General features: G+C 60.9%; 1 protein-coding gene across 3 annotated transcripts in view; it reads left to right on the top strand.

The window, feature by feature from the left end:
- Window positions 1-25,502, top strand: part of mew (multiple edematous wings) — a 59,130-nt gene that overhangs the window by 23,728 nt on the left and 9,900 nt on the right. For 2 of the 3 annotated variants that reach the window (XM_037233167.1, XM_037233165.1), the window contains exons 2-10: window positions 7,358-7,485; window positions 9,903-9,923; window positions 18,269-18,372; window positions 19,121-19,254; window positions 22,766-22,977; window positions 23,321-23,427; window positions 23,927-24,033; window positions 24,684-24,805; window positions 25,170-25,470. In XM_037233167.1, coding sequence (XP_037089062.1) covers window positions 7,358-7,485; window positions 9,903-9,923; window positions 18,269-18,372; window positions 19,121-19,254; window positions 22,766-22,977; window positions 23,321-23,427; window positions 23,927-24,033; window positions 24,684-24,805; window positions 25,170-25,470 — 1,236 coding nt within the window. The remainder of the gene's footprint in view (window positions 1-7,357; window positions 7,486-9,902; window positions 9,924-18,268; window positions 18,373-19,120; window positions 19,255-22,765; window positions 22,978-23,320; window positions 23,428-23,926; window positions 24,034-24,683; window positions 24,806-25,169; window positions 25,471-25,502) is intronic. The other variant, XM_037233166.1, reaches the window with a different exon arrangement.

The following is a 25,502-nucleotide window of genomic DNA, read 5'->3' as shown; positions in this document are numbered from 1 at the left end:
GGCCGCGGCCGGCGCCGGCGGCGGCGGCGGCGGCGGCAGCGGCGGCAGCGGCGGAGGTGCTGGAGGATGTGCGGACGTCAGCCGCTCGGTGTCATCTGACGCCGGGATCCGGCGGACGTGTCGGACTACGGTAGTGGTGTCCAGTCAGAGCACGGGTGTCGGCGCCGCTGACAGTAGGACTCACGTGCGCCTGTGGCTGGCGCAGCGGCAGAGTTTACCACAACGCAGGGCAGAGTTTTACCACAACAAGTCGCTCATTTTATGAATCAAGTACATGCACTGGTGTAGCAACACTAAACAGAATAATAAAAACAGGTCGAAAATTGACACGCCAGGTGAAAGCATAAATTATGGCGTGTTTTCTTGAGGCAAAGAAAAACAAAAGCATCGGCCGCCAGGTTCCTGATTTTGCCAAACTCAGCTGCTGCCAGCTGAGCAGAAACAGGATTTGTCTTGCTCAGCCGACGGGTACAACCATAAAATCATGCCAACAAAGTGAATGGATTAGCTCGGCCTGGAAGTAGTATCGCCTGCACTTGTGTGACGGTGTGCCCGTCACGCAGTGTTGAAGCGGTCTGTCTCAGATCCCGCCGTTAGCTCTCTGGGAGATGAAGCGGCGCCCATGTGCCGTCAGCCGTTTTTGCGCCGCCAGGCGCGCCGCGGTGGTTTATGACGTAACCAGAGCGATAATTCTGGCCGCGGCCGGGGGTGTGGGGCAAGTTTTTTTATCGGCCGCGGATCGGTGAACCGCGGCCATGTGGTGTAATAAGGAGCGTGTACTGACCGCAGTCACGTCCGACTGTGTGCTGCGGAGCGTTGAGAAAGACGCCCGGCAGCAGGCCAGGCCTTCTTCGGGCCTGGGCGAGACCGGCTCTGGTCTGGGCGACTCTCGTCCGTTTTTCGCGTAACCACGTGTCTTTCCCTAGTTTGTTCGGTATGTTTTTTTTTGGCGGGGGGGGGGGGGTCGCTTTTCTCTCGGTGATTGGGGTCTCCCAGGGTGTTCACTGAAATGGGAGGGACGGAATACGCTTGGGCGCGTTCCTGGACATGTGTGTCAGCTCGTGTCCCTATGTAAGGGTATTCCTCAGATCCCATGTGGAGCATCCCACACCTCCCACCGCTTTGGCTGTGTTACAGTCGAGAGTGGCGTAGTCGCTGACCTGTGGCAGGTGTGGGGTCAGAAGCCTGCTGTCTGCGGCAACATCTCCGCTCGCATTACCTCTATTTGCCTCGACCTTATGGCTACCGCGTGTTGTAATGCGCGAGACGACCACAGACAACATGGATGAGCTGGGATGAGCCGTGTACAACGCAGGTGCCTTCAGCCACGCTTGTCTCACGGATTCACTGTCCAAAGCTAGGCGCCTGAGCTAACCGCGAGCTTTCCCCGGCTGGTGCCGCAGCTGTTGTGGATGCACAGCCGTGGCATCATTAGTAATAAACAAGGCAGGCAAAGTGGGCAGACCGGTCAGGGCGGTCCGTCTGACGCCCACGGAGACCACGTGACTGTTTTTCACAGTCGGTCCGGACCGACGCACCGGCCTTTCCCGGCGGATTTCCATCCGGATGATTCAATGTCTCCGTGAAATTGACGGCGCGGCGGTCCGGTGCAATTAATCCGGTGTCGGGCGAGGCGCCGGTCGGAGATTTAGCTGCTTCCTGCCCGCCCAGGTGGCGCTGGCCGGGCGTCTCCGAGGCGTGTACCCCGGCCCTCTGCCCGCTCCCCGGCTCGGTGGGCCGGCTCAGCGACCGGCCGAGGCGCCGACCGCCGCCGGAGAGGGACCGGTCCAACCCACCTGAATGGGGACCCTCGCCGCCTCGTATTTCATCCGGGCCGTGATTTGTTTTAGAGGAGCGCGCTGAGAGGGACGGCGGACGGGCCGGCGGCTGGGGCGCCGCTCGGGGGCGCGCGCGAGCGTCCGCTGGTGCCGACGCGTCGACGTTGTCGGGGCTGTCGGGATCGACGGCGAAGCTGCGTCGCGCGGGCCGCCGATCGGCACTCAGTGTTATTGGACGACGCTGTCGCCCCATGATCGGAGTGGGGCTTACTGAAGGCGGCGGCGCCCGCAGCGAAGCGTGTGATGGTATGCTCGCTGGCTTGGGATTACCTCCTTTCGGTCATCCGGCGGCCGGCTGGCCAGGCTGCACGAGCAATTGCCCCTCATTTGGTCATTCAGATCTGACCGTAAATCGTTTCTGACTTCACTCGCCACACGGCTGGGATTCACGCCTCCCCTCCGAAGCTCACGATTCCCCAGTAGATAACCTGCCGCGATGAGCAGCCGGGCCAAAGCCGCGGCGGAGGGGTCTCGCGAGTGCCGGAGTGTATTCAACTGACCCCGTCCCCGACCATAACTCTCGAGTCAGAATTGAGACGGAATTCTCGCAGCGCGCCGCTAGAATTCACACCCCACCCGCCCCCATTCAGCGTGCCTGCCTGCGCCGTCCGCCGGCCCATGAATCACGCGCGCTCCTCCAGCGCCGCCCTGCCCTCCTTAGCTCATGGTTCTCCCATATACCGGCGCTGGTTCACACGCCGACGGTCGGAATGCGCCGCCGCCGGCCGCCGCGGCCACCTTCCATTATCCCGGCTGGATGGTATCGGCTGTGTTTTGGTGGCCGACCCCTCCGCGGCGGCCACGGCGGCGGCGCGGCCCCACAAACACGCCCGCCTGTTTGTCGGGTGGCCCGTGCGCGGGGGGCGGGGGCGCCGACGCCTCCAGAGGGGATTTCGGAATCACTCGGCGCGCTCAGCTGTTCGCCGTCGCTTCCGGGCTGGCCGGCCGTGCTGTTGACGCCTCGAGGTCGAGCGGCGGCAAACACGGCGCAGCGGCGGCGGACACGACGCAGCGGCGGTCGACACGGCGCAGCGGCGGTCGACACGGCGCATGGGACGCGGCCCGCGGGGCGTGCTCGGCCCGCGCCACGTGACGCGGCGGCGCGACACGTGCGGCGCCGTGCGACAGCTCCCTCGTGACCGCCGGACTGGCACGGCTGCAGGCCCGGACGGCGCGACAAAAAGCCAAGTGCCAAAAGGCCAAAAAAGCCAAGCTTGGCCAAAAAGCTTGGCCAAAAAGCCAAGCGCGGCCGGCGGCGCTCAGGCGTGGCTGCCCCCGTCCGCCCCGCCTGGCGCCGCCCCTGCGGTCCCGTGCGGGGTGGTGTGTGTTGACCGACAGGCGGGCCCGCGCGTGGGAAGGTGGCACGGACAGCATGCTCACGTTCCCCCTCCCCTCCGTCGCTCGCCCCGTACCCACCTGGCCCGTACCCCCGCTGCCCCCCGCCGGAGAGGGTGTGTCCCTGCGGTGAGCAAGGGGCCTACGAACACTGGCTACGTGTCACAATCTGGTCGCCAACGGATATTAATGCATGTATGCGTTGGGATGAGCTACGGCGAGTTTCAGCAGCAGCTGTTAATCGCTACTTGCTTCCTGCTATTCACTACTGGTATAGCCTATGGTACAGGGAGATGCATTGTAAGTCGCTGATGCGTGATCCGGTTGTGAAATCAAACGACAGTTACAACCAGCTGACGTGCATCTGTAATGCATCGCTGACGCACTTTTGCCAACTGCACCAATGTATATGAGGCAGGCCACAGGTGTTCGTTCGCCCGCGGGCTGGCCCAGAAACGGCATCAGTTTAGCAAACAGAGAGCGTCAGGCGACGGCCAGGGCCGCGTCTGTTCCCGAGGCTCAAACAGACGGGGTCTGGCTGACCGCGGCCCCCTCCCGCGGCGCCTCCCGGACCGGACCGGTCACCAGACCGGCCGCCGGACCGGCACGCGACCGGTGACCAGCCCTGGCGGACCGGTCCGCGCCACCGGGTGTGAAATCGGATCACAATTACAACGCCGGGCGGCGTTTTTGTGCGTTTTGCGACGGTGAGGCCGTTTTTAGGCGGCTAAGTGGGGCCAAGGCTGCGCTGCTGACGCCGCTCAATGCGTTCTTGTTGTCGCGTCGTTTGTCGCGGCGCCGGCGGCCGTCCGGCGCCGTCGCCCCGACCCGCGGGTCGCAGGGTCGGCCACCTCGGCGCCGGTGGGCTCGGGTCATCACGGCGCCCGCTGTCGTCACGAACTCGTCACGCCCGCGTCACGGCGCTCGGGGCGGGGCGGCTCGGGGCAGGGAAACAATCCACGGCACCGGCCGCTGCGCGCATTGAAGGCGCTTTGAGTCACGACTCGCCGCTCGTAAACTCTCAAAGTGCGCTGGGGTGGGCTATCGTTCGGGAACAGAGCTTCGTTGCTGGGTCCGGTAGTGAAAATTGAGCCGGAATGCGGCAGTTACAGTCATGACCTTGGCTTGCATGAAACCGGCCGACATCTTGGCTCCGAGTATTAACGGTGCAGAACTCCTGCAAGGCTCTATGTAATAGAGTCATGAAATCGAGCGTTTGGATCGGGCACATGCGTTAAACGTCTGTTCTATCTATGCTTAGCAAAGTTATCAGGCAATGATGATCCCAGCAACATTTCATATCTATAATTCATCCTTGAGTTTCCCCTTCGGTCTTATAACTCCTTGTCAAAACATTCAGGTGCCATGACAGACATTGCGACCTTCCCATTCTGTTTGCCGTAATATGCCGGAAAATGCGGGGTGCAGGCAGGATTCGAACCTCAGGGCGGTGGAACCACGACAGTGCCTGGCCATGAAGCCACAGCTGACTCTTGCCGTCCTCTCGGCGCTGCTCGAGCGGCGGGGGCGGGGGCGGGGGCGGGGCGGAGATCTGACCGATGCTACGCTGGGAGCGCGGTCTCCCGGAGTTTCAATTAGCGGCGGCGCGTCCGTGGCGCCCTCCAGCGGCCGGCGGCGGCGGGACGGCGGGCACGTGATGACGCCGCCCGAGAACGTGATGACTCGTTAATCAGGGCCAGGTGGCAGCACCGGCGAGGTGGCTTTCTCCCCGATCGTCGCCGGGGTGCACCCGGCGCGCGCCGAATGCGCGCTCACGCGTGCGCGAGCGCGCATCCGTACGCTCGGCCTGCGACTCTATTTCCGCCTCTGCCAGTGCAAATTCGCTACCGTGCTGCTGCTGCTGACGGTATCTTTTACAGACTCGCGCAGCCAACGTGCACCCACACTTCGCCGCATTTTTTGCGAGCCGTGCGGCGCCTGGCTGAGCGCCGCTAACACTGTCGTAAACGAACGACTGTGCTGCAGACGCACCCAAATCTACCACACCTGGGCGTGAATTAATGGTGGAGTGCAAATTGGCCGCAGCTGCGCGTTTTCCCCCATTGTGTCGGGCGACGCGGCGCAGATGGTGTCGTCTCCGGCCAGGGCGGGTCGGCCGCTGCAGCTGGACGCGGCTGCTGCCGACGCCTGCCATTGGTGGGGTCAGCGGGGGCATGACCCATCAGGCGACTCCTGTGCGGGTCGAGAGGGCACCTGCTCCACCCATGCCCGCTGGCTGCGACGGCGTACAGTCCTGGTGTTTAGACACTTGGTGAGGGGCCTCGCGAGATCCACAGCTCAAGAGCAACTAGCCTCTTGTTTTTGTACCTCCACAGCACCTGTGTCTGACAAGAAGTGAATGCGGCGGCGTTTGGTAACATTTTGTCGACCACTGCTGCCTACTATGCATTGTAAATATGAAACACGGAATCCCCATTTACGCGATGTGGATGAGAGGGTTCGCTAGTGAAAGTCACAGCTGAAAGCATGCAAATGTGTAAAACGTGTCGCAGATCTTCCGCGTGCTGCGTCTGACCGTGCGGTACACCGCACACAAGGCCACATGTTTACTCGACTCTACGAGCGACAACAGTACCGCTGACGGCGCCAACAACGCTGCGAGCGACCCGACACCTCGCGGGAAGTCGGTCCTCCGATCGCCAGTGATGCCGGCGCGCGCGTGCTGCCGGCCACGATCTCATCGTCTGGGGCGAGCGCGGCCATTCGCCTGCAGCCGAGACCTCGGCGCTGTCGCCTGTCAGCTGCCGTCAGATGCGGGCGGTGCCGGGTGCAGGGCGAGCGTGTGACGGCGGACCCAGTGACCGGGTCCCGCGCTGCAGGGACAGCCGGTCCCGCCTCGTGAGGAGGGCGACCCGCTGACGCCGTGGACTGTTCTCAACGGCCCCTCCGAAGCAGCCCCTCCGCTGGGGACGTTCGGTGCGCCGCGGGGTGTGGCGAGCGGCGGCGACCCCGCCGCCGGCCCGGCCTGGGCCTAGTCGCCGCCGGTCTGCTGGGGCTGAAGCCGCGGAGTGGGCGCAACCCTCCGCACGCAAGCCTCTCTCCGGCGGCGGTCGTGGTGATGGACGAGGTGCTCGGCACACACTGTTGACGTATGGGCTCCGTGTGATGTGCGGGATGGAGATGCTCATCTGTTGTTCGAGCGCGGTCGCGAGCCAGCTCGACTTTCCCCGACAGCAGGCTGGGAGAGACGCTGAGAACACGTGCTGCCCGGTGGACGGTTCGTCTTACGCTGGCTCCCCTGGGGAGGGGCAGGGGTGCACCGCATGCAATCGTCAGTGAGCCGCAGAGGCGTGGTGTGTCTATCTAGCAGCGGTCTGTGAGGGGACCATAACGCAATGAGAACCATCACGCCCCGAGATAAGCCTGCGAACGGGTGGAGCGGCCGGGCCTCCGCTTTCGTGAGGTTTTGGTTACACCTGGGGTGACGCACGGAAAGAAGCTGCTATCAAGGGGTTTCTTCCACCCAAATTTCGAAACGCTCTTAGGCCTTCAAAGCGAACATTCGGGAGGAATTTTACGAGCAGCGGACCTTTGACACTCAGTTTTAGCATTATATGGGTGCTGCCTTGTAAGGTCTGGCTTTTAGATGAACACTTTTGATTGTTTTTTTCTTTTTTAATGGGTTTTTGACTGTGTACCAGTCTGTATCCCTCAAACTGCATCTAAATTGTCTTCGTTTTCTGCGCTGCCTTTGAAACGAATAAAATGCAAGCACGGAAGTATGATTCACTAACTTCCCTTGAACATCTTTTTAGCACTGTTCACAGCTGACCAAAGGGCCGCATCATGATTTGTTGAACCGACTCGCAGGTTCAGTCCGCATTTCGTGAGGACTTTTGTCCTCACGAAGCGGATTAGAACGCAAACGACATGCGCATTTTGTGCCACGGACAGTTAACTAGTGAATAAGCTATTAATTTGCCATCCATGTCGGGGAGATAACTCAGAACATTTTGCAGGGCAGTCCATGCCGACATGTGGTATTCGGCCAGACACCGGCCCACATCGACTACAAGAAGCGGCGGGCTAGGCTGGGCCGCCCTTTGTCCGTCCGACAGGCGATTAAGCGGTCGCGAGCGGCGTAATTCATGTCCACCATTCGTCTGCGTCATTTGACGACCGGGCGGGTCGCGTTTTTAGCGGCACTTGTCTGTCTTTGGCAGGCTGCTGGTGGGAGCTCCGCTAGGGAAGAACCTGCAGCCACAGACGGAGAGGAGCGGCGCCTTGTGGAAGTGCCCGCTGACCACCCTCAGCAGCGACTGTGTCCAGGTCGCCACGGATGGCCGGCGGGGTAAGTGGAGACGCCGGTGGCGCTGCCGGACGCGTCGCGCGTGTGGCTCTGTGCGTCACGCTCCTCTTTCGCCAGGCGCGGCGGCGGCGCGCGTGGAGTCATCTGAATCGTCGCTGGGTCGTTTCCAAACGGTTTGTTCCACAGAGGCTGAACATAGCTCGCAGAGGACATCCGACTAATAGCTTTTGGGCTGCGGGTACACCTGCCCCCCCCCCCCCCCCCCGACACGGTCCTAGCGTACTGAGACAGCCAACGCGACTCTTCGAACGATCCATTAGCACCGAGAAAGCACCCCTCATGGATCGACTCTGGCCCGGTTCGCAAAACACGGCCGACTGTTGGCCTGGCCTGTCAAGACGCGCCTTCTTTCTCCTGACGTCACCTCCCCAAGCTCCTCAGATCTCGGGGTCAGACCGCCCCCGCGTCTGCCCCCCCCCCCCCCCCCGGCCGCCCGACGCCGAGCCAAGGGCGGCCGGCCGCCCCGTAAGGAGTGGTGGCCCTGACGCGACCTGTGACGTCACCCGAGCTCTCGGCGGCGACCGCCGCTGAGGCGGTGCGCGCTGCCAAAACGGCGCACGCAAATACCGTCTGAGTCACCGCCACGACGTCGGTGTCGGTGCGCCCTGTCTGGAGTCTGGTGCCGTGTCTGTAACAGGACCGGTGTCCTGTCTGTTAGCGTGACTCGTAACTGTCTGGAGACTGGTGCCCTGTCTGTAACAGGACCTGTGCCCTGTCCGTTGGCATGACTTGTGCCGTGTCTGGAGACTGCGCTGTGTCTGTAGCAGGAATTTCATATTTGTGGCAGATGTATTACCGTGTCCGTAACAGAACCGATGCCCTTTGTGTGCCAGAACTGGTGTTTGCCTGCTACATATTCAGTGTCGTGTACCAAAACTTTTGTTGATGCCATGTTAATAATAGAACCTGTGTCTTGCCTACACATGATCGAATCTCTTTCTGGAACGCGTTTGTGTAACGGACTTGGCGTCGTGCTTGCTATATACTCGGCATGATGTCTATAACGGGGTGGGTGGCCTGTCCGTAACATGACCTGTGACGTGTCTGCAAACTGCTGCCGTGTCTGTAGGACCGTGTCTGTTGTGTTAGGACTGGTACCGTGTCTACCATGTCAGGACTGGTACCGTGTCTACAGTGTCAGGACTGGTACCGTGTCTACCGTGTCAGGACTGGTACCGTGTCTGTTATGTCAGGACTGTTACCGTGTCTGTTGTGTCAGGACCGTTACCGTGTCTGTTGTGGCAGGACTGGTACCGTGTCTACCGTGTCAGGACTGGTACCGTGTCTGCAACAGGATTGGTGCCGTGTCTGGAGACTTGTGCCGATTCTGTAGCGGGACAAATAATGTTATAATACGTACGCGCAACGGAATCAGTGCCGTGCCTGTAACGTGTCCGACGGGCCTGGTGTCGTGTCTGTAACATATTTAACATGCGGTGTGTATAATGACAGACATCCTATTTGTTATTGTCATGCTGTGCCGTGTCATTGTTGAGACTGTCAGGACACCACTGGTGACGCGGACGCCCTCCAGACATTGTAGCTGACTGCTGGCCAACCAGCTGACAGGAGAGCTGTCTGTCAGCTGACTCCTGGACAGTCATCCGACCGCAGCACTGTCTTGTCACCTGACTGCAACACAGCCCGTCATCTGTGAGGAGGGCACTGTCGTTAGCTGACTGGAGGACGGTCTAGTCCGTTGCCACGATGGTGCCGGCGGGGGTAAGAGAGGCCCGTGTCTGTGGGAGAGGGGGAGGGGGAGAGGGCCGCCTCGGCGGTGGCCCGGGACCCGGCCTCCTGAATGGCAGCGCTGTCGATCTGCTGCCAGCCGCCGTTGGCTGTCACTCGGTCGCTGGCGGCCGGCGGGCGCCGATCTGGCGTCGGGATCACTATTTCTGACCTGACGCCCCCGAAAAAAACGCGGCTTGTCGGCAGTGTCGGCTCGCTCTATTTCGGAGCGGCCTTGGGTCGGGTAGAGTTGGTAGGCTTAGCTGATCTTTCCCTTTCATCTCGTAGATGTTGGCTCTCTCTCACCGCTCGCCTCACCTCCGTGCTGTTGTGCCTGGTGCTATGTCGTAGTCTGTGTCCGACCATGCTTGGGACGTCGAATGCTGTTAGAGTTCCGGGTGCTTGAGTAATGCGTACTAAAGCGCAGCAGCCGAAAGCCTGGTGGGAATCGATGCACTCCTGTGCTTTCTGTGTCCTCTGTAACACATTTAATGTTGGGCTATCTATTGCGCGTCTAGTCTGTTGCTTTCATGGCTTTCATCTGTTCTCAGTCTGGCTGTCTCTTTCCCTGGTGTCGGACTTTCTCCGAGTCTGTGTAAATACCGCTCTTCCATCGGCCGGCGACCGTCGCGTCGCGCCAGTCTAACCCGCCACCCGTACTCTTATTTCAGATCCTGTCACCGAACGGTATCGTAAGTGCGCGAGGCATGGCGGAGAGGCGGGTCTTGTGACCGGTGCACTGACGTGGCTGCATGTGCGGGTGGCATTGAGCGCGCTTCAGCCAGGCTGGCATCCCCGCCGCCCCTGCAGCTGGCCTCAGTCAGGCGCGGCGGACGGCGGGAGCGGGCCGCCACGCTGACCGCAGGCGGACCACGACCGCGACTGCATGTGCTTCCCCGAGTTGTTCGGGTAACACGCCCTGTCCGGCCCGGACAGGACGATGGCTCGCGCGAGGCCGGGCACGCTGACTCGGCGGATGCCGCCGCCGTCTGTTTTTGCGCCGATCCGTCGCCCGTCGGGCAGGGAGGCGTCCTGACGCCTTCTCGCGTGACGTCATTAGAATGGTGGCGAATTAGGAGGCGAATATTATTGTTTCTTTTCACGCCGTGATTACAGGCTTGAGAAGTTGATGGGCACGCACCAGCACAGAGGTAGCGAGCCGAGCGCGGTCACTAAGAGAAAAAACTAATCGGGAACATGGCCTAAGTACCTTCAAATTACCGAAGGCATGCCGTAAATTCTGGCGCGACCGAAAGCAGCCAATTTGGCCGCGTGGCAGCGTCGCCGGCGGCCGGCGAGATTGGCGCGGATGCGTGAGATCCTCCGACGCCGGCGATAAAACAAACGCGCCGGTTCCGCCGCCGACGCGCCGACATTCCCAGGCAGCGGGCAATGACAGGCCAATTTACCGAGATGCATGCCAGCGCGCGGCCAATTTCGGCCCAGGCCTGGTCGCGTGTCGGTCCGAGGCAAGCGATGCGCCGTTGCTCGCGCTGCTTAGAGATGTAAAGTTTCGGTATCTGACCTTGCCCGTTGACCGAGAGTGTACCCACAGGAACTTTGTCGCGAAACGTAAGTCCTCCTGCGTTGTCGGTGGGACTTGAAGGGATCATCAGTTATCAGTTAGCGCTGAGAGTGTGTCACAGCCGCACCAAAACACGGGCTCCCGAGACCCCAGTATCGTAACCAGGCCCTCTGCCGCGTGACGTACAGACACCTGGTTTCCTGTGGCCAAATAACGTCATTGTCCCGGGACGTGGTTCGGTTCAGCGCACAGCCAATCTGACACGAGGCCCGCAATCTCCGGAATGGAGGTGCCCGTGCGGAGCCAGATGCGGCCGGTGCCTGCCGGCCGCCTGGTGGGACAGACAACCTACCGGGGCGGGTTGGCCGCGGCGGGTATGTCAAATATTGACTCCTGATGGACGCCCAATGGCCGGGGTGGTCGGCAACCAGCGCCAGACACCGTGCAGGGGGTGGTCAGAAGAAAGAAGTGCTATGTCCCAGAGGTTGCCTGAGGAGGCCACAGTGGTGCAGATAATGAATGGGTTGAGGGCTACAGCGGTAAAAGGAATGTGTATGCCGATGAGGGGTGCCTTGGGGCATGGAAGATAGGCGGGGACATAGGCCGGTCAGGATAGACACAGGAGGATGAATGTCCGGGGATGAGGGAGGCTGAAGACATTGGGGTGTAAGAGGACAGAGGGCGTGCTGGGGTCCGGGTCCCAGGCGATAATCCGAGCAGGAGACGCCTACATTTGTGCAAAGGAGTGGCAAAGTGGCAAAGGGGTCCATTTCCTAAGAAGTGGCAAAAGGGTTCATTTCCTTGGAGATAAGCTAAGAGTGAAGCTGGAGAGAGCTGCGAGGAAATAAGCTGAGAGAGGGTTAAGTGGTTTAAAGAAGAAGGTTAGGATGCAGTGGTAAGCCTTGTGGGAAGATAAAGATAGTGGACAATTCTGAACTATGCATTTAAGGTCACCGGTATGAGCTAGAGGGGAAAGTTGCCCAGAGAGGAGATGAATTTCTGGGAGACGGATAAACACGGCGAATCCTTGAGGACAGGCGTACTTTTGAGGCCCAGGTGGGTTAAACAACAGTCGTAGCTCTGCAGCATGGACAAAACACATGACGAAGGCTTGACGTCATAAAGGCAGTCATTCGGGGAAACACTCCACCATCATCGCTTGTGAGCGCGGACAGTGGCGGTCGTCGGCTGGGGCGGCCTGCGACGCACGTGAGGCGGCGGCAACATGGCGAGATGCGCGCATCACAATCGCCGCACCCCCGACGACCGCCGCCGGTCGGTGCCGACCGGAGACCGGTCGACACGGCGAGCCGGTAATGCCCTCGGGGAATGCGGCGCCTCGTCTCGACGGCCGACGATCCGCGGCGGCGCGGAGCCGGCGCGCCGGCGGCGCCCGGCATGGCTTGTCACGCGCCGACACGCATAAACTCAGCCGTGAACAGACCCAATCGACGATGCGCTCGCGAACGCCAAGCCTAATGTGCACCACTCACGCCGCAACAATGCACGGTAATTGCACGACGTGCTCACTCAATTACGGCTGACCAGCGTGCACGTGATGCCATCACTCCAATTTTTATGCACGAATAGGAACCGGCGGCACCGCGCGGGAGGTCCTGCTGTGCGTGCCGGCGCACGTAGCAGAGCCATCTGTCGTCGCGTTTGGAAGCTGCGCCCGGGCCCACCTACGCGTCTCGGACGCGGGCCCGCGGCGGAATCGTGCGCTGATGTCAGTATGCATATGGCCTTGCGCGCAGCTGGGCCCGGCTCATTGTGGGCTCACAAACACCGACCGCGACTGTGGGCGGTCGCCCACCCGCCCGTCCGCCACTCGCACGCTAAACACGTGCAACATTGCAGCTGCATGCGAGGGCGGCGCGTCGGGCGCCAGCAGCTTGCAACATGGCGCCGGTGGCATGGTTTGACAGGCGGTGCATGCCTGCCGCCGCCGCGGGGTGTTGTGCTAACCCCCATCTGCCGGGCGAGCGTTCGGCGCGGGTGGGGCTGGGGGAGGGGGGGGGGCATGGCGGGCAGGCTGGGTGCCGGCACCGGTCCAGTTCAGTTGATGTGTCTCGCGGTCTCACGTACTCCCAGTGGCTTACATGTTCGTCACGCTCGTACATGCCACCTGCCGGTCTATGTGACTGAGTGTGCTCCCCCCCCCCCCCCCTCCAGCCCAATCCGTGCGTGCGCCTGTCAGTGACGTCAGAAGGGCGAAGCCGACTCCGCCTGGGATGGCTCACGGGAAGGAGCTCTGAACTGACCCCGGATCTGAGTCATGTGTTTAGGCGGACGTGTTATAAGTATGCAACGCCTGGAACCGCCTCCGGGCCAATGTTTCTTTTATGGCACCAGCTGTCACAGCGTCGCTTTATGAATTACCACGCCGTATGCACTTGACATCGAAGCATTCGAGGTGTTATATTTACTAATACCAGCGACGCGCATGAGTCAAGTGAGGAAGACCTCAAACTGCAACCGCACGACGTCCCGGCGTCGACGGCTCTTCCTTTTAAAATCCCCGAAGCGCGCGGTCACGTGTCAGCTTTCTACCCCCCCCCCCCCCCCCTCCCCCTCCCCGCGCCGGGCCGATGTTACCACGGCCGGCCGCACCGCCGCGGCGCCGTCGCACGCTTTGAACGCGGCTACTCGCCTTGTACACCATTCGTCACACCCCCTCACACCTGCGAAAACTCCGCGGCGGGATATCAAAGAGGCCCTGTTCTCTGTTCTAATGGTGCTCGGTTCAACAGCGGCTCGGCTGCTGACTTCCGCGATTTATCTGGCGAAGCACCGCCGGCAGGTGCATGGGGTGAGCCGGGCGGCGCCTGAGGTGAGGCAGTGACCGCCGTGCGGCCCCTGGGGCTGGCGGAAGACGGGGAATGGGACGGCGCTGGGTGTAGTGGATTTGCGGTGCGGCTAGGTTGGGACGGTGTCGGGTGCATAGGCTCAGCATTGTGTCTGAACTGATGCAGCGGTTGGTTTGAACTGGGACAGCAGTGGGTCTGAACTGAGACAGCAGTAGGTCTGAACTGCTACAGTGGTGGTTCTGGATTGGGACAGCAGTGGGTCTGGACTGAGACAGCAGTTGGTCTGAACTGAGACAGCAGTAGGGCTGAACTGAGACAGCAGTGGGTCTGAACTGAGACAGCAGTGGGTCTGAACTGAGACAGCGGTGGGTCTGAACTGGGACGGCACTGGGTGGATGGGGGCTGGTGGTAGGACGGAGGTGGGAATACCGAGTTGTGTGCGACTGGCAGGGAGACTGGTGGGACAACGCTCGGTACATGGGGCCAGCAGTAGGTCGTGGGTGAGACAGCGCCCGGTGTGTGGGGTTGGCACTGGATCTGGGATGACTCAGTGTCCGCTGTACGGGGCCGGGAGCAGGTCTGGGACAATGCCAGGTGTTTGGGGCTGGCTCAGACAAGTCTCCGAAGGGACATTACGGGGTCAGCAGCGACCCACACAAGGTCTGAGATGGTAGATCACTGAGACATTGTGCCTAAGAGGGGAGGGGAGGGGACTGCCCGGTGGTGTGTGAGGCTGGCAGCAGGTCTGGCACGGTGCCAGGTGACCGGCGATGGCGGTATGTGCGAGCTGAGACGATACCCTGCATACGGTGGTGTAAGGTCAGAAGGAGCGGGGGTCCGGTTCAGAACAGGCGGTAGGTAGAACCGTGGCCAATGCCGAATGTACGACATCTTTAGCGAGTCGTTCAAGTTGGGACAGTGCCTGGCACGTGTGGTGGGTGGTGGGTATGGCGTGGGTCGCTGCCCACCGTAAGGGTCAACACGGCGCCTGACGCCGACCATAGCCACCGGCCGCCGCTACAGCCTCCCGCTCCGCTGATGCAGCCCAGCGGCGCGCCGTGTCAACAGCGGCAGCGCGCCCGCACGCATACCAAGTGCGGCCGGGCCGTGCTCGCGCCAGCGGCTGTCGTGCTGTGCGCGGCCGCTCCTGCCGTTCATGTCGCGGCGCTCAGGCCGCTGCATCGCCCGCCGCTGTCCAGCGTCTCTGCCGGGCTCCGCACGGCGCCTGCGTCCGGCGGCCGGACTCGGGAGGCTCAGGGTGGCGCCCTGACCCCACACGGCGCCTGCGTCCGGCGGCGGACTCGGGAGGCTCAGGGTGGCGCCCTGACCCCACACGGCGCCTGCGTCCGGCGGCCGGACTCGGGAGGCTCAGGGTGGCGCCCTGACCCTACACGGTGCCTGCGTCCGGCGGCGGACTCGGGAGGCTCAGGACGACACCCTGACCCCACACGGCGCCTGCGTCCGGCGGCGGACTCGGGAGGCTCAGGGTGGCGCCCTGACCCTACACGGCGCCTGCGTCCGGCGGCCGGACTCGGGAGGCTCAGGGTGGCGCCCTGACCCTACACGGCGCCTGCGTCCGGCGGCCGGACTCGGGAGGCTCAGGGTGGCGCCCTGACCCCACACAGCGCCTGTGTCCGGCGGTGGACTCGGGAGGCTCAGGGTGGCGCCCTGGCCCCGCTGTCGTGATGGGCTGGTCGCGGGTAGTCCAATCACACAGCTCGCCCTCGCCGCCATCTGCTCCCGTTGCAGCCGTCGGGGCAATCAGTGGCCAGTCTGGCTGGTGCATTAGCGCTGTTGTCTGACCTCAGTTGACCGCGGCCCCGCAGTGCAGTTGCACTATAATCTGATGCCGCCGGCGGCGTCGTGAGCTGCTGCAGCTCTCCTGGCTGACAGCGGCCTGGCCCCAGCTGACGCAGTCAGTTGGGGCCAGGGCTCAGGGCAGCTGACTGTTGACACAGTCAGCTGCCCTGGGTCGGGCCCTTTACTCCACATACGTCGTTGACCCAAGACTTTCTATCGTGGCCGATGGCCAGAAGTCGTAGTCTGCTGCTCGAACTGAGTCGGTTTGCTCAGTCCCGTAGATAATGTCTCAGTCTCTGTGGCCGAGACGGGACTGCGTCGAGCAGCAGTGCCAGTGTACTGGCGCTTCCCACGTGCGCTGGAAGCTGTGTCGTCACTTGTATGTTTAACGTAATGCTCGCGTGGCGGATTTCCATCTCTCACACTCACGACGTTTTCTTGTAGCGGTCCGTTATAGCTGACGTTCTGTTGCTGTGCTTCGGTCTGTGCCATGTTCCCGGTGGCTGGAGATGTGACCGTTAAACGGAGCCGCCTGCCGTACGCAATCGTTCCTTGTTCCGAGAGTGCCGCTCTCCTCCGTGCTTTGTCACTAGGCTGTCCACACCGTGCGAACGCCGCCCGTGATATATTGGTGCACGGTCCGCCACATTTATCACGACGGAGATTGCTGTCAGGAAAAGCCGCCAATGATTTTTCAAGACTTAGCAGGATAGATAGTGGGACATTCAAATGATAAACTGTGACTTAACTTCCTGTGTGATTATGAACTTGGTTTTACCTCGCCTCGGACGCCATCTCATCCAACCTGCAGATGAAAGATGATTTAATTGAGTGGGTTCCATTAAAGTTTTTTCTGGGTAGCCACCCTTGTTTTCCATGCGGCTTACTATTTGCCAGCCGTATTCCTCAAACCACAAGCCCGTCGAATAACCATCCCCCGTGTTTGCCCGGTCCCAGATAGAGGCAAATGGTGCCCTGTCTGCACACGAAATATGACCTATCTTATCACTCGCAAATACGCGCAATGTTTGAGAGGAGATAGAGGGGGGGGGGGGGGAGATAAGGCAGTGCGAGATTGGGTCGAGGCGAACAGCCGAGCTGCAGTGCAGCTCTTTCGACCTGCCTATTTCCCCACCTCCCTCCCCACGGCCTGTGTCACGGTGTCCAGCTGACGGCTTCGTGGTACGGAGGCACCGTCCGCAAATTGAGCCTCGAATCACCCGCAGTCACGTGACTCGGCCCCGGCTGCGCGCCGCCGGCTGACTTCGTCACGTGACAGCCTATCCGGTCGGACCGGCTGAAGTGGCAGGCACCGGCGTTTGTTCCGTCTCAACACGCGTCCGAGCAGGGCCGGTGCAGCACGCGACAAGGGCCCCCAGTCGACCTTGTCCCCTCCCCCTCCCTCCTCTGTGAGGCAGACGACTGGTGCTCCCGGGGACCAGTGCCGCGCTCGATGGAGGTTTTTGGGTGCATGTCCTCTCCCCCTAGAGGTGGCGCGGACCCTGGAGGTGAAGGTTCAGTACCGCTTCGCAGTGCAAGACGTCATGAGAACTTTTAAAAAACGGGTCCTCGATGCATGAAAACAGGATCACGACTCCATCAATTCACCCGAATACAATCGCATACACCTGAACAACGAGGGGCCCTTTGGCTGGATGGGGACCTCTATTTGGCTCCTCCTGAACGAAATTGGATGCCCCCATTGATTGACTGAAAGAGTCGTGAGTACCGCGGGCGGTGTGTGGCCCTGCGGCCGGATCTGGGAGCACATCTGCACTGAGACAAAATTGGCGCCTCCTCGGGCTGGAAACGCGGAGACGTGTACCGTGGAGACGTGATGTGTGCCTTGTTACCACGACTAGAGCATCCGCCACACTGCTTAGGGTGTCCACCACACGGTCCAGGGCAGCCCTGACCGGGTGGACGCGTCTGGGGCGTTTCTGGAAATGCGGTTGCGTAACTTTTTAATGTTACAACCTCCCGTGCTCCACTGTTTCCCTGAGCTTGTGTTTGATCACAAACCGTTCACTAACTATTTTTCCGGCTGCTGTGACTTTGCCGGTGAAGATTTTGAGTTTGTGTATGCGTGCTAACCTCGACAAACCGACGGTGTTTTCCAAGCCATGGGTCAGGATACGTGAAGTGTGGGATGTGTAGCCTGTCTGCAAACCCCATCCCCAAAGCCGCATGTTTTGGCTGAGTGTGATGTGCGACTGGTTTCTTGAAATGTTAACTGCGTGGTATTCAACATTAACCACGTGTGGTGTTCAACTGCCAGCTTGCATGACATGTACGGAACGCAAAAAAATGAGTCGGAATGTTGTAATGCTGCAGGTCCTCTTCGGTCATCGCCATGCCTTGCGATGACTGTGGTCGTGTACGCTGTGCCGGTTGATTTTGCTAGATGACGGTCCACACGTCGTACTCATAGGGAAGGTTCCACGTCCTATCGATATTGATCTATCTACATACCCTCGAATAAATATTGATCTAGTAAAGCGCCACAATTTTCACCAAACAGACACAAACTGATTGTTAATCGGCATTTATAGAGAACAACAAATTGACAAACTCGGCAGTCACACCACTTCGTCCTCCAGTAAAACGGCAAGGTGCACCTGTGTCCCGACCTCTGTAAGCGCATCCCGTCTCCTTCACCCCGGCGGCTCGGTTCGGGCGCCTGAGCGACGGTGCTGCTAGTCCGACCCCGCCCAGTGAGGTCACACCTCCAGCCCATACCTGGGTCCAATGCCCGAGGCTGCGCCGTCACCCACCACTGAGCTGACTGACCCCCTGCTCTGTCCTGCCCTGCCCTGCCCTGCCCTGCCCTGCCCTGCCCAACTCTGCTCTGCCCTGCCCTGCCCTGCACTTCAGCGCTGACCAGCTGGCTGCGTGGTTGCAGGCGCCGACGACCCCACGCTCTACCCTCCGAGCAACAAGGAGCTGAAGGAGGGCCAGTGGATGGGCGTGACCGTGCGCAGCCAGGGTCCTGGCCGCAAGGTCTTGGTGAGTATCTCTGTCTATCGGACGAACATCAACACCACCACCACCACCGCCACCACCACCATCATCATCATCATCATCATCATCATCATCACCATTATGTTTATTTTTTGATGCACTGGAATGTGAATGTAAGTCAGAAGGCAATCGCCGCTAGGCACATGTTTCGTTTTTACGACCATGCAGCGCATTGCACGTACATCTCCCTTCTCGTCAACTAAGCCGTGCGTCGACATCATTCAGATATCCAACACTGATCCTGAAAAGCACCCGCACGGACGTTCGTCTGCGACAACACGCGCACACACGGTCGTCCGTCCCGCCCGCCGTCAGCCGCCGGGCGCCGGCCGCGCCGCTGCGTCTCAATCGCGCCACTTTCTGGCGGTATCGCGGCGGTCAGCGCGTCGCGCGTCGCGCATAATGCGACGCGATCCGTCAGCGAGGCGGCGCCGCCTGACGGCCGGCCGAGCGTGCGCCGCTGCGGAGAAGGCAGCGGAGAGCGCCGCCGCGACGGGGGAGGCGGTGGAGAGCGCCGCCGCGACGGAGGAGGCGGTGGAGAGCGCGCGCCCGCGACGGAGAAGGCGGCCGGAGAGCGCCGCCGCGACGGGGGAGGCGGTGAATAGCGCCGCCGCGTCCCGCTCGGCCGGCCGGTCCGCTGACGGCGTGTGTCCGCGGACGCGTGCGCTGCGTGGTGAGCGTGCCTCGCGCGCTGCCCCGGTCGCGGCGTCGGTCTGACGGCCCGCGGTTGCAGGTGTGCGCCCACCGCTACGTCGAACGCGGCGAGGCCAACGACTACCACTGGGGCCACGGCTTGTGCTACACGCTGAAGCAGGACCTGGACTTCAGCGAGGCGTGGTCGCCGTGCTTCAACCTTGATACAAGCAGGTGAGGCGGCGCAGGGTGACGCCAGGCGGTTCAGTGTGCACGCCAACGAAGGAGGCGGGGTGTGAAGTCGAACCTGGCGCCCTGACAGGAACGAGTGGATCGCGGCAGTGCCGTGGTACAGCTTTGAGGCAACACCAGGGGATGGGCTCGAGATGATGGTCTGACACCTGGTGACCTGGTGGCTGACACCTGGTGACTAGCTTGACCCTACCAAGCTAGTCTGGTGTGAGGATTGGGACAGTCTACCGAGCTCAGAGGCTGATGTGGGGATCAGGGCAGGTCGCCGAGCTCAGGGTCTGGTGTGGGGATGGGGGCAGGTCACCGAGCTCAGAGTCTGGTGTGGGGAGCAGGGCAGGTCGCCGAGCTCAGGGTCTGGTGTAGGGATGGGGGCAGGCCGCCTAGCTCAGGGTCTGGTGTCGGGATCGGGGCATGTCGCAGAGCTCAGAGTCTGGTGTGGGATCGAGGCAGTCCGCCGAGCTCAGAGTCTGGTGTAGGGATGGGGGCAGGTCGCCGAGCTCAGGGTCCGGTGTGGGGATCGGGGCGGTCCTCCGAGCTCAGAGTCCGATGTAGGAGAGGAACACTCCTCCGAGCTCAGAGTCCGGTGTGGGATCGAGACATTCCTCCGAGCTCAGAGTCTGGTGTGGGACCGAGGCAGTCCTCCGAGCTCCCAGTCTAGTGCGAGGATCGGGGCAGGTCGTCGCTAGTCGGCGGCCACGCCCGGTGCTCCAGGGCGGGGCGGCGCCTTGGCACGGTCGGGTCGGGCAGACCTCCAGCTGCGTCGGCGCCGCTGCCAGCGGCGGTGTTTAGACGAGCCGACGACCCGCGCCGGCCCGCGGCGCCCGGCGCGAGGTCGAGTCATGGCTGCGTTAATGGATCGCCCGCTGAATGGAAGGTATGCCGGGGTCGCTTGTCAAACCGACGGCTTCGGTGGCACCGGGGTGCTGTGTCGGGTTTCGTGCTGGCTGTACGTCAGCGTAACGCCGCACCGCCAGGCTCGGAGCCAGAACGCCCGGCAGGCGGCACAATAGGCCATGTGTGACGTTTGAATGGCGTACGGTGCCTAATTCTTTGGGGCTGAGAGAAACACATTTTGTGGGGAAGGACATTTCCGTGTTCTTTATCCATATGGCACCCCTCTAAATTACAGGGTAGGTGTGAAGTCTTCGGCTTAGCGATGACTAAATACTTCATGTCGCCCAACCAGACCGATCAACCACGGGCCTACGCAACCATGATCTACCGATCAACCATGGTCCACCGATCAGCCATGAGCTACCTCCAAAAGTGCCTACAAGTGAAGCACATCCGGATGAGGATGACTGGCCAGTTACCTGCGCTGCCGGGGGGAGGAGGGCGGGGGGGGGGGGCATGCTCCACGATTCAGCAACCATGTAGCAAAGGAGGTGAAGCGTGGGCACGATGTTTCCCTTTCCCTTTTCAAGAGATTTCCAGATTTTGATTTCCAGATTTCCAGATTCCCCTCGACGGATTTTGAGCGGTTTCGCAGGAATTCGGTCCAGTTTCGCGGAATTCCGGACCAGAGGCGCAGGTAAGGAAGGGTTCCGAGGCTCTTAGGCCCGTATGTTTCGTGTTCCACCATAGATGGCTCCCAAGAGAAAGGTTGTGAACGGTGAAAGGCGCCAACCCCTCAAAGACATCCTGGCTGTGCTTGTGGTTTGCACGATATTTGACATTTTGCGTCGCTGTAGGCTAGCTGTAGGTCATCAGCATGACTCCTCGGGGAGCTTGACCGGTCTGGTGTAGGTCATCAGCACGACTCCTCGAGGGGGCGCGGCCGGCCGTGTTCGACAGCGGCCGGCGGACAGCCGGAGGACGGCCTCGTCACCGGCGCCGCTGTCGGAGCCCGGGCCTGACACGGCCGGTGTCGGCGCCGTGTCAGACACCGGCGTCGGCAGAGTGGCCGTGTTGTGCCGTGTCTTGGTGTCCCCGACCGGCCGGCCGGCCGGCGTCGCCGCGGTGGTCAGCCGGCTGGCCGGCGACAGCTGACGGAGCGTGCTTCGGGGGTGCCCCGGGTGACTACTCCTGGCAGTGAGGGCCGGGGGGACGGCCCTGTCGTTACGTATTCTGTACGTTGGACGTTGGGGACCGGGAAACCATTGACGCATGGCATGTTAGTGCGATTAACGAGTTTGGCTTCCCTGTAAATGGTACGAATGTGTTGCAGACATTCACGGAAACAGCAATGTGTGTCAATTATGAATCACGGATTTCGGCATCCAATACTTCAGAAAGTGCCTCACCCAATGGAAGTAAATTACAAGCACTTCTCCGAAGCAACTACATCTATATCGCACAGAGTGCTGTTCTAATGGCGGGATCGATACGCACGCCCCTGAAGTCGCTGGAGGCACGCTATGATCGAGGGCCCGTAGCGGCGCTTGTGGACGCCGCGCCTCCAACGCCCCACCAGCGGTCCACCAGCTGACTGCCGCCGTCCGCCGTGCCTCGGTAGCAGTCTCTGCACGTGGGAACAGACGCCTGGCCGGAAATTCCCACAGACGTAATGGATCCCTGCTAACTTTGGGAAAGCAGACACACGACAGCGCCAAGCCTTGGTTATTCACGGTGGGGGTGCCGCCGAAATGCCTGCAGGCGCCCATGAATTACTTATACGCCGCTGCGCCATGTACGTATTATTACCGGCGTCAGATCGGCGCCAGTGGCCATGGCGGCTCGGCTCCTCCGGGCGGGCGGTGAATCGCCATCACGCCCCAGCGATTCCAAACCGCAGCCATGACCGTGAGACTCCGACGGTGCTGCAGAAGCGTCACTGACCAGGATGTGTGGCCGGTACAATGTGCCGCCCGCTTCGGTCCGTGCCGGCGGCGTTGTGGTGCGTGAGCTGCCTTCTGCTCTGCGCCCCCGCCGTGGACGCCGGTGCAGAGTGTGGCACGGGTGCAGGTCATCCGTCCCCAGACGGGATGGGGGCGGCTGGCCCTCAGTGAGGATAAGTGGTAAAGCGGGGTGTGGGCATTGACATACCCGGCTTCGTTGTGCCCCCGCTGCCGTTCGTTCCCCGCCCCCTCGCGCACATAACTCGTCTGGTAACGTAACGGTGGCTTGAACTTGCCCACCACTGTTCGTAATGGTCGTTTCTCCCGGTAGTAGCTCTGCTCATCGCATGAGATGTTTGTTGTCACACGATCTCGCTTGTTCTCACTTGTCGCCGTCTTTCCATGACCGTGACCCTTGTCTGACCGGTCTTAGCATCTGCTGCTTTGATTCTGATGTCTCTCCTTTGTCTTGTCTTGCCGTTTTGTTACCAGATCCCTTGCTCCGTCACCTGAGATAACATCCTTTCGCCAGACCTGCCGCCGTCTTGTTATCTGTTGTTGTCTCTCTACACCTAACCTACAGCTCTGACCTGACTCTGACCTCTGACACCTGGCCCTCGGGCTGACCTGCCATCCTGACGTCATCCTGGCTGACCTGACCCCTGCCCTGACCCTCCGTTCCGCTGGCTGACCTGACCCCTGCCAACGCGCCGCAGGGCACACGAGCAGTACGGCTACTGCCAGGCGGGCACGTCCGGCCTGTTGACGGACGACGACAACGCCGTGATCGGCCTGCCCGGCCCCTACACCTGGCGAGGCACCGTGTTTGCCGTCAACATTTCCGACGCGTACCTGCTCCGAGACAAGGTCCAGTACTTCGGGCCCGTCACCGAGCGCACCAGCCCCGTCGACAAGTACAGCTACCTGGGTAGGTTGACGGCGGTCGTCTGTGATGGGGCGTCAGCCAGCCGGGCTGAGCCACCGTAGCTTAGGACGCGTGGTGATCACCGCTTCTCGGGCGCCAGCCATGCTGACATATGGTGTGGCCGAGACTGATATCGGCATAGCAGCAGTGGTGTGACGGCTGGATGCTCACGTTACAGCGGGTCGCCGTGGAGGCCAGTGATTCGGTGCCGATCTCTTGCTTGATCTTCGAAGGAGTCATAGCCACAGTGTGCGGCTCCGGCTCCTTCGCTCTGGGACGTCCCCCATGCCGTGACTGCCGACTACGGCTGGGTCGTTGTGTGACGCACGTCTCCGGCGGGTTTCAGGCATGGCTGTGGCGTACGGCAGGTTCTTCCCCCGGCGCAACAGTGACTCCATGGTTGGCGGCGCGCCCCGGTCCAAAGGAACGGGACAGGTGGTCTTCTTCTCGAGGGTGGGTGACAGTTTATCAGATGTGCAGAGAGGAGGTCCTCAGCAAAGCTAGATAGACCTTTCGCTAGATAGACCTCTGTAATCACTTTGCAGTGATACTCATGGTATGATAAGCATCACTGCGAAGCGATATTTAGGACCGCTGAGCAGAAATCATAAGTGTCCCTAGGGCGGCTGTTGCATAAAAAAGGTGGCATGCTAGACGGTTCTTTGGATACTGCCAGTCTGCTCAGCCGTGTTTGAATACTTTTGTAACTTGGTCCATATTGAAAAATGGATTAATGCGCATAACACCACATTTTGTAATGAGCCGCACGCACATCTTCGTCCTGATTGAATTAGCTGAGGTATCAGAATTAACCTCTCAGTGGTGGTCTCTCTGGTCACCTGTCCGAGCCCACGCCATTCCCCATTACAGGAGCGCATTGGACAGAAGACTATACGACTCAGTGGTTGCCTCTCTGGTGACTTGTCCGACCTCACGCCATTCCCCATTACAGGAGCGCATTGGACAGAAGACTCTACGATACGATCTGATTCTGGACGGCGAGATGTTCGCCTCCCAGTTCGGCTACGAGCTCTGCGCGATCGACTTCAACAACGATGGGTGAGCACACAGCCCTGTGGACGGCTCAGCCGCGTCGCTGCGTGCGCTAACCTTTGGCTGTTTGTGTTGACAAACGCGTAGACAGACGCCACGTGTAGTGCTGTCGTATCAAAATGATCAGGACTGTTAACTGATCTAATGCCTCGCAAAGATAGTCCTACAGAGGCGGTCATGCGCCGGAGCTTTAGGGCCTTGATGAAGCGCATAAGAAAGCTTGATGCTCCAGGTTTACGGCGAAACGCATTCGGATCCAGCTTCAGGAAAGTAAGGTCAGATTCAGGTCAGATAAGGTCGGATTTTGCTTCCGTTAGCGTGGCATCGAAACCACCCTTAGCTTCATAGACAAGCACCACGCTCGTTTGACTGCCACGCCACGATCTGGCTGGCGCCACCTCTGGTATTCGTCGAGCACACGCCGTCGGCTGCGGGCGTGACTGATACCATAGCCTTGCCACAGTGACCGGCTGGAGACAATGCCGTGCAGGGTGACGGCTGGTGCAGGCAAACCGTTACCGAAAACCGTTACCGTTCCGTACTGACCGTCAAACAAGTGCCGTCTTGTCTCGAGCTGTTCGCTGGGTGCTGCACGGGGTGTTGCGGGTGCCGCGTGGGTGGGCAGAGCGGTATGTGATGTGCACCAACCGCCCCAGGATGACCGACCTGGTGGTGGGAGCACCGTTCCACTTCACCGACACGACCGGCGGCGCCATATACATCTACAAAACGCCCCGCACCGGACTCACCAAGGAAACGGAACGGATTCGCATCACCGGTACGTGCAAGCCGGGTGGTTGGAGCAGTTGGAGCAGGTGCCCACAGGGCTGAACATTTTTTGTTGCCGTTTCTGGCTGTGGTAGTTGAAGGTTTTTACATAAATAACGTGTAATAGCGAGGGTCGCCATTCTCTTCCTGATCGGCAAATGAATCACGACGCTGACATGCAAAAATGTCAGCTTGGCAGGTTTTGAATGGCACGGAATATGAACCTCTGCGGTTCCGATATGTCGTACTGTCGCGATCCGTGCACTCGCGTTCCTTTTATTCATGTTTTGCACGCCAGCCGCTGGCCGTTCTAAGCCCGTGAGCTCCGCTGGGTGGCGGTTGCCACCCGCCCTGACTCCTCCATTCTCCGCCAGGGGCGCCCGAGTCGCGGTTCGGCTTCGCCCTGTCGAACCTGGGCGACCTGAACAAGGACGGCTTCTCGGACCTGGCGGTAGGCGCGCCGTTCGAGGGTCACGGGGTCGTGTACATCTACCTGGGCGGCCACGAAGGTCTGAGCACGGAGCCCGCCCAGGTCATCCGCTCGGAGAACGTGGTCGGCGCGCGGGCGCCCATCACCTTCGGCTATTCTCTTGGGGGCGGTACCGACATCGACGGCAACGGCTACCCGGACCTCCTGGTCGGCTCCTTCTGCAACGACACGGTGGCCCTGATCAGGTGAGGGGCCGTGCGGGCCGTGGATGGCTTTG

This window comes from Pollicipes pollicipes, unplaced genomic scaffold, assembly GCF_011947565.3.
Source record: "Pollicipes pollicipes isolate AB1234 unplaced genomic scaffold, Ppol_2.1 Scaffold_7231;HRSCAF=8579_pilon_pilon_pilon, whole genome shotgun sequence".
Taxonomy (NCBI): Eukaryota; Metazoa; Arthropoda; class Thecostraca; order Pollicipedomorpha; family Pollicipedidae; genus Pollicipes; species Pollicipes pollicipes.
Note: the sequence above shows the minus strand (reverse complement) of the source record. Positions and strands in the feature narration are given on the sequence as shown.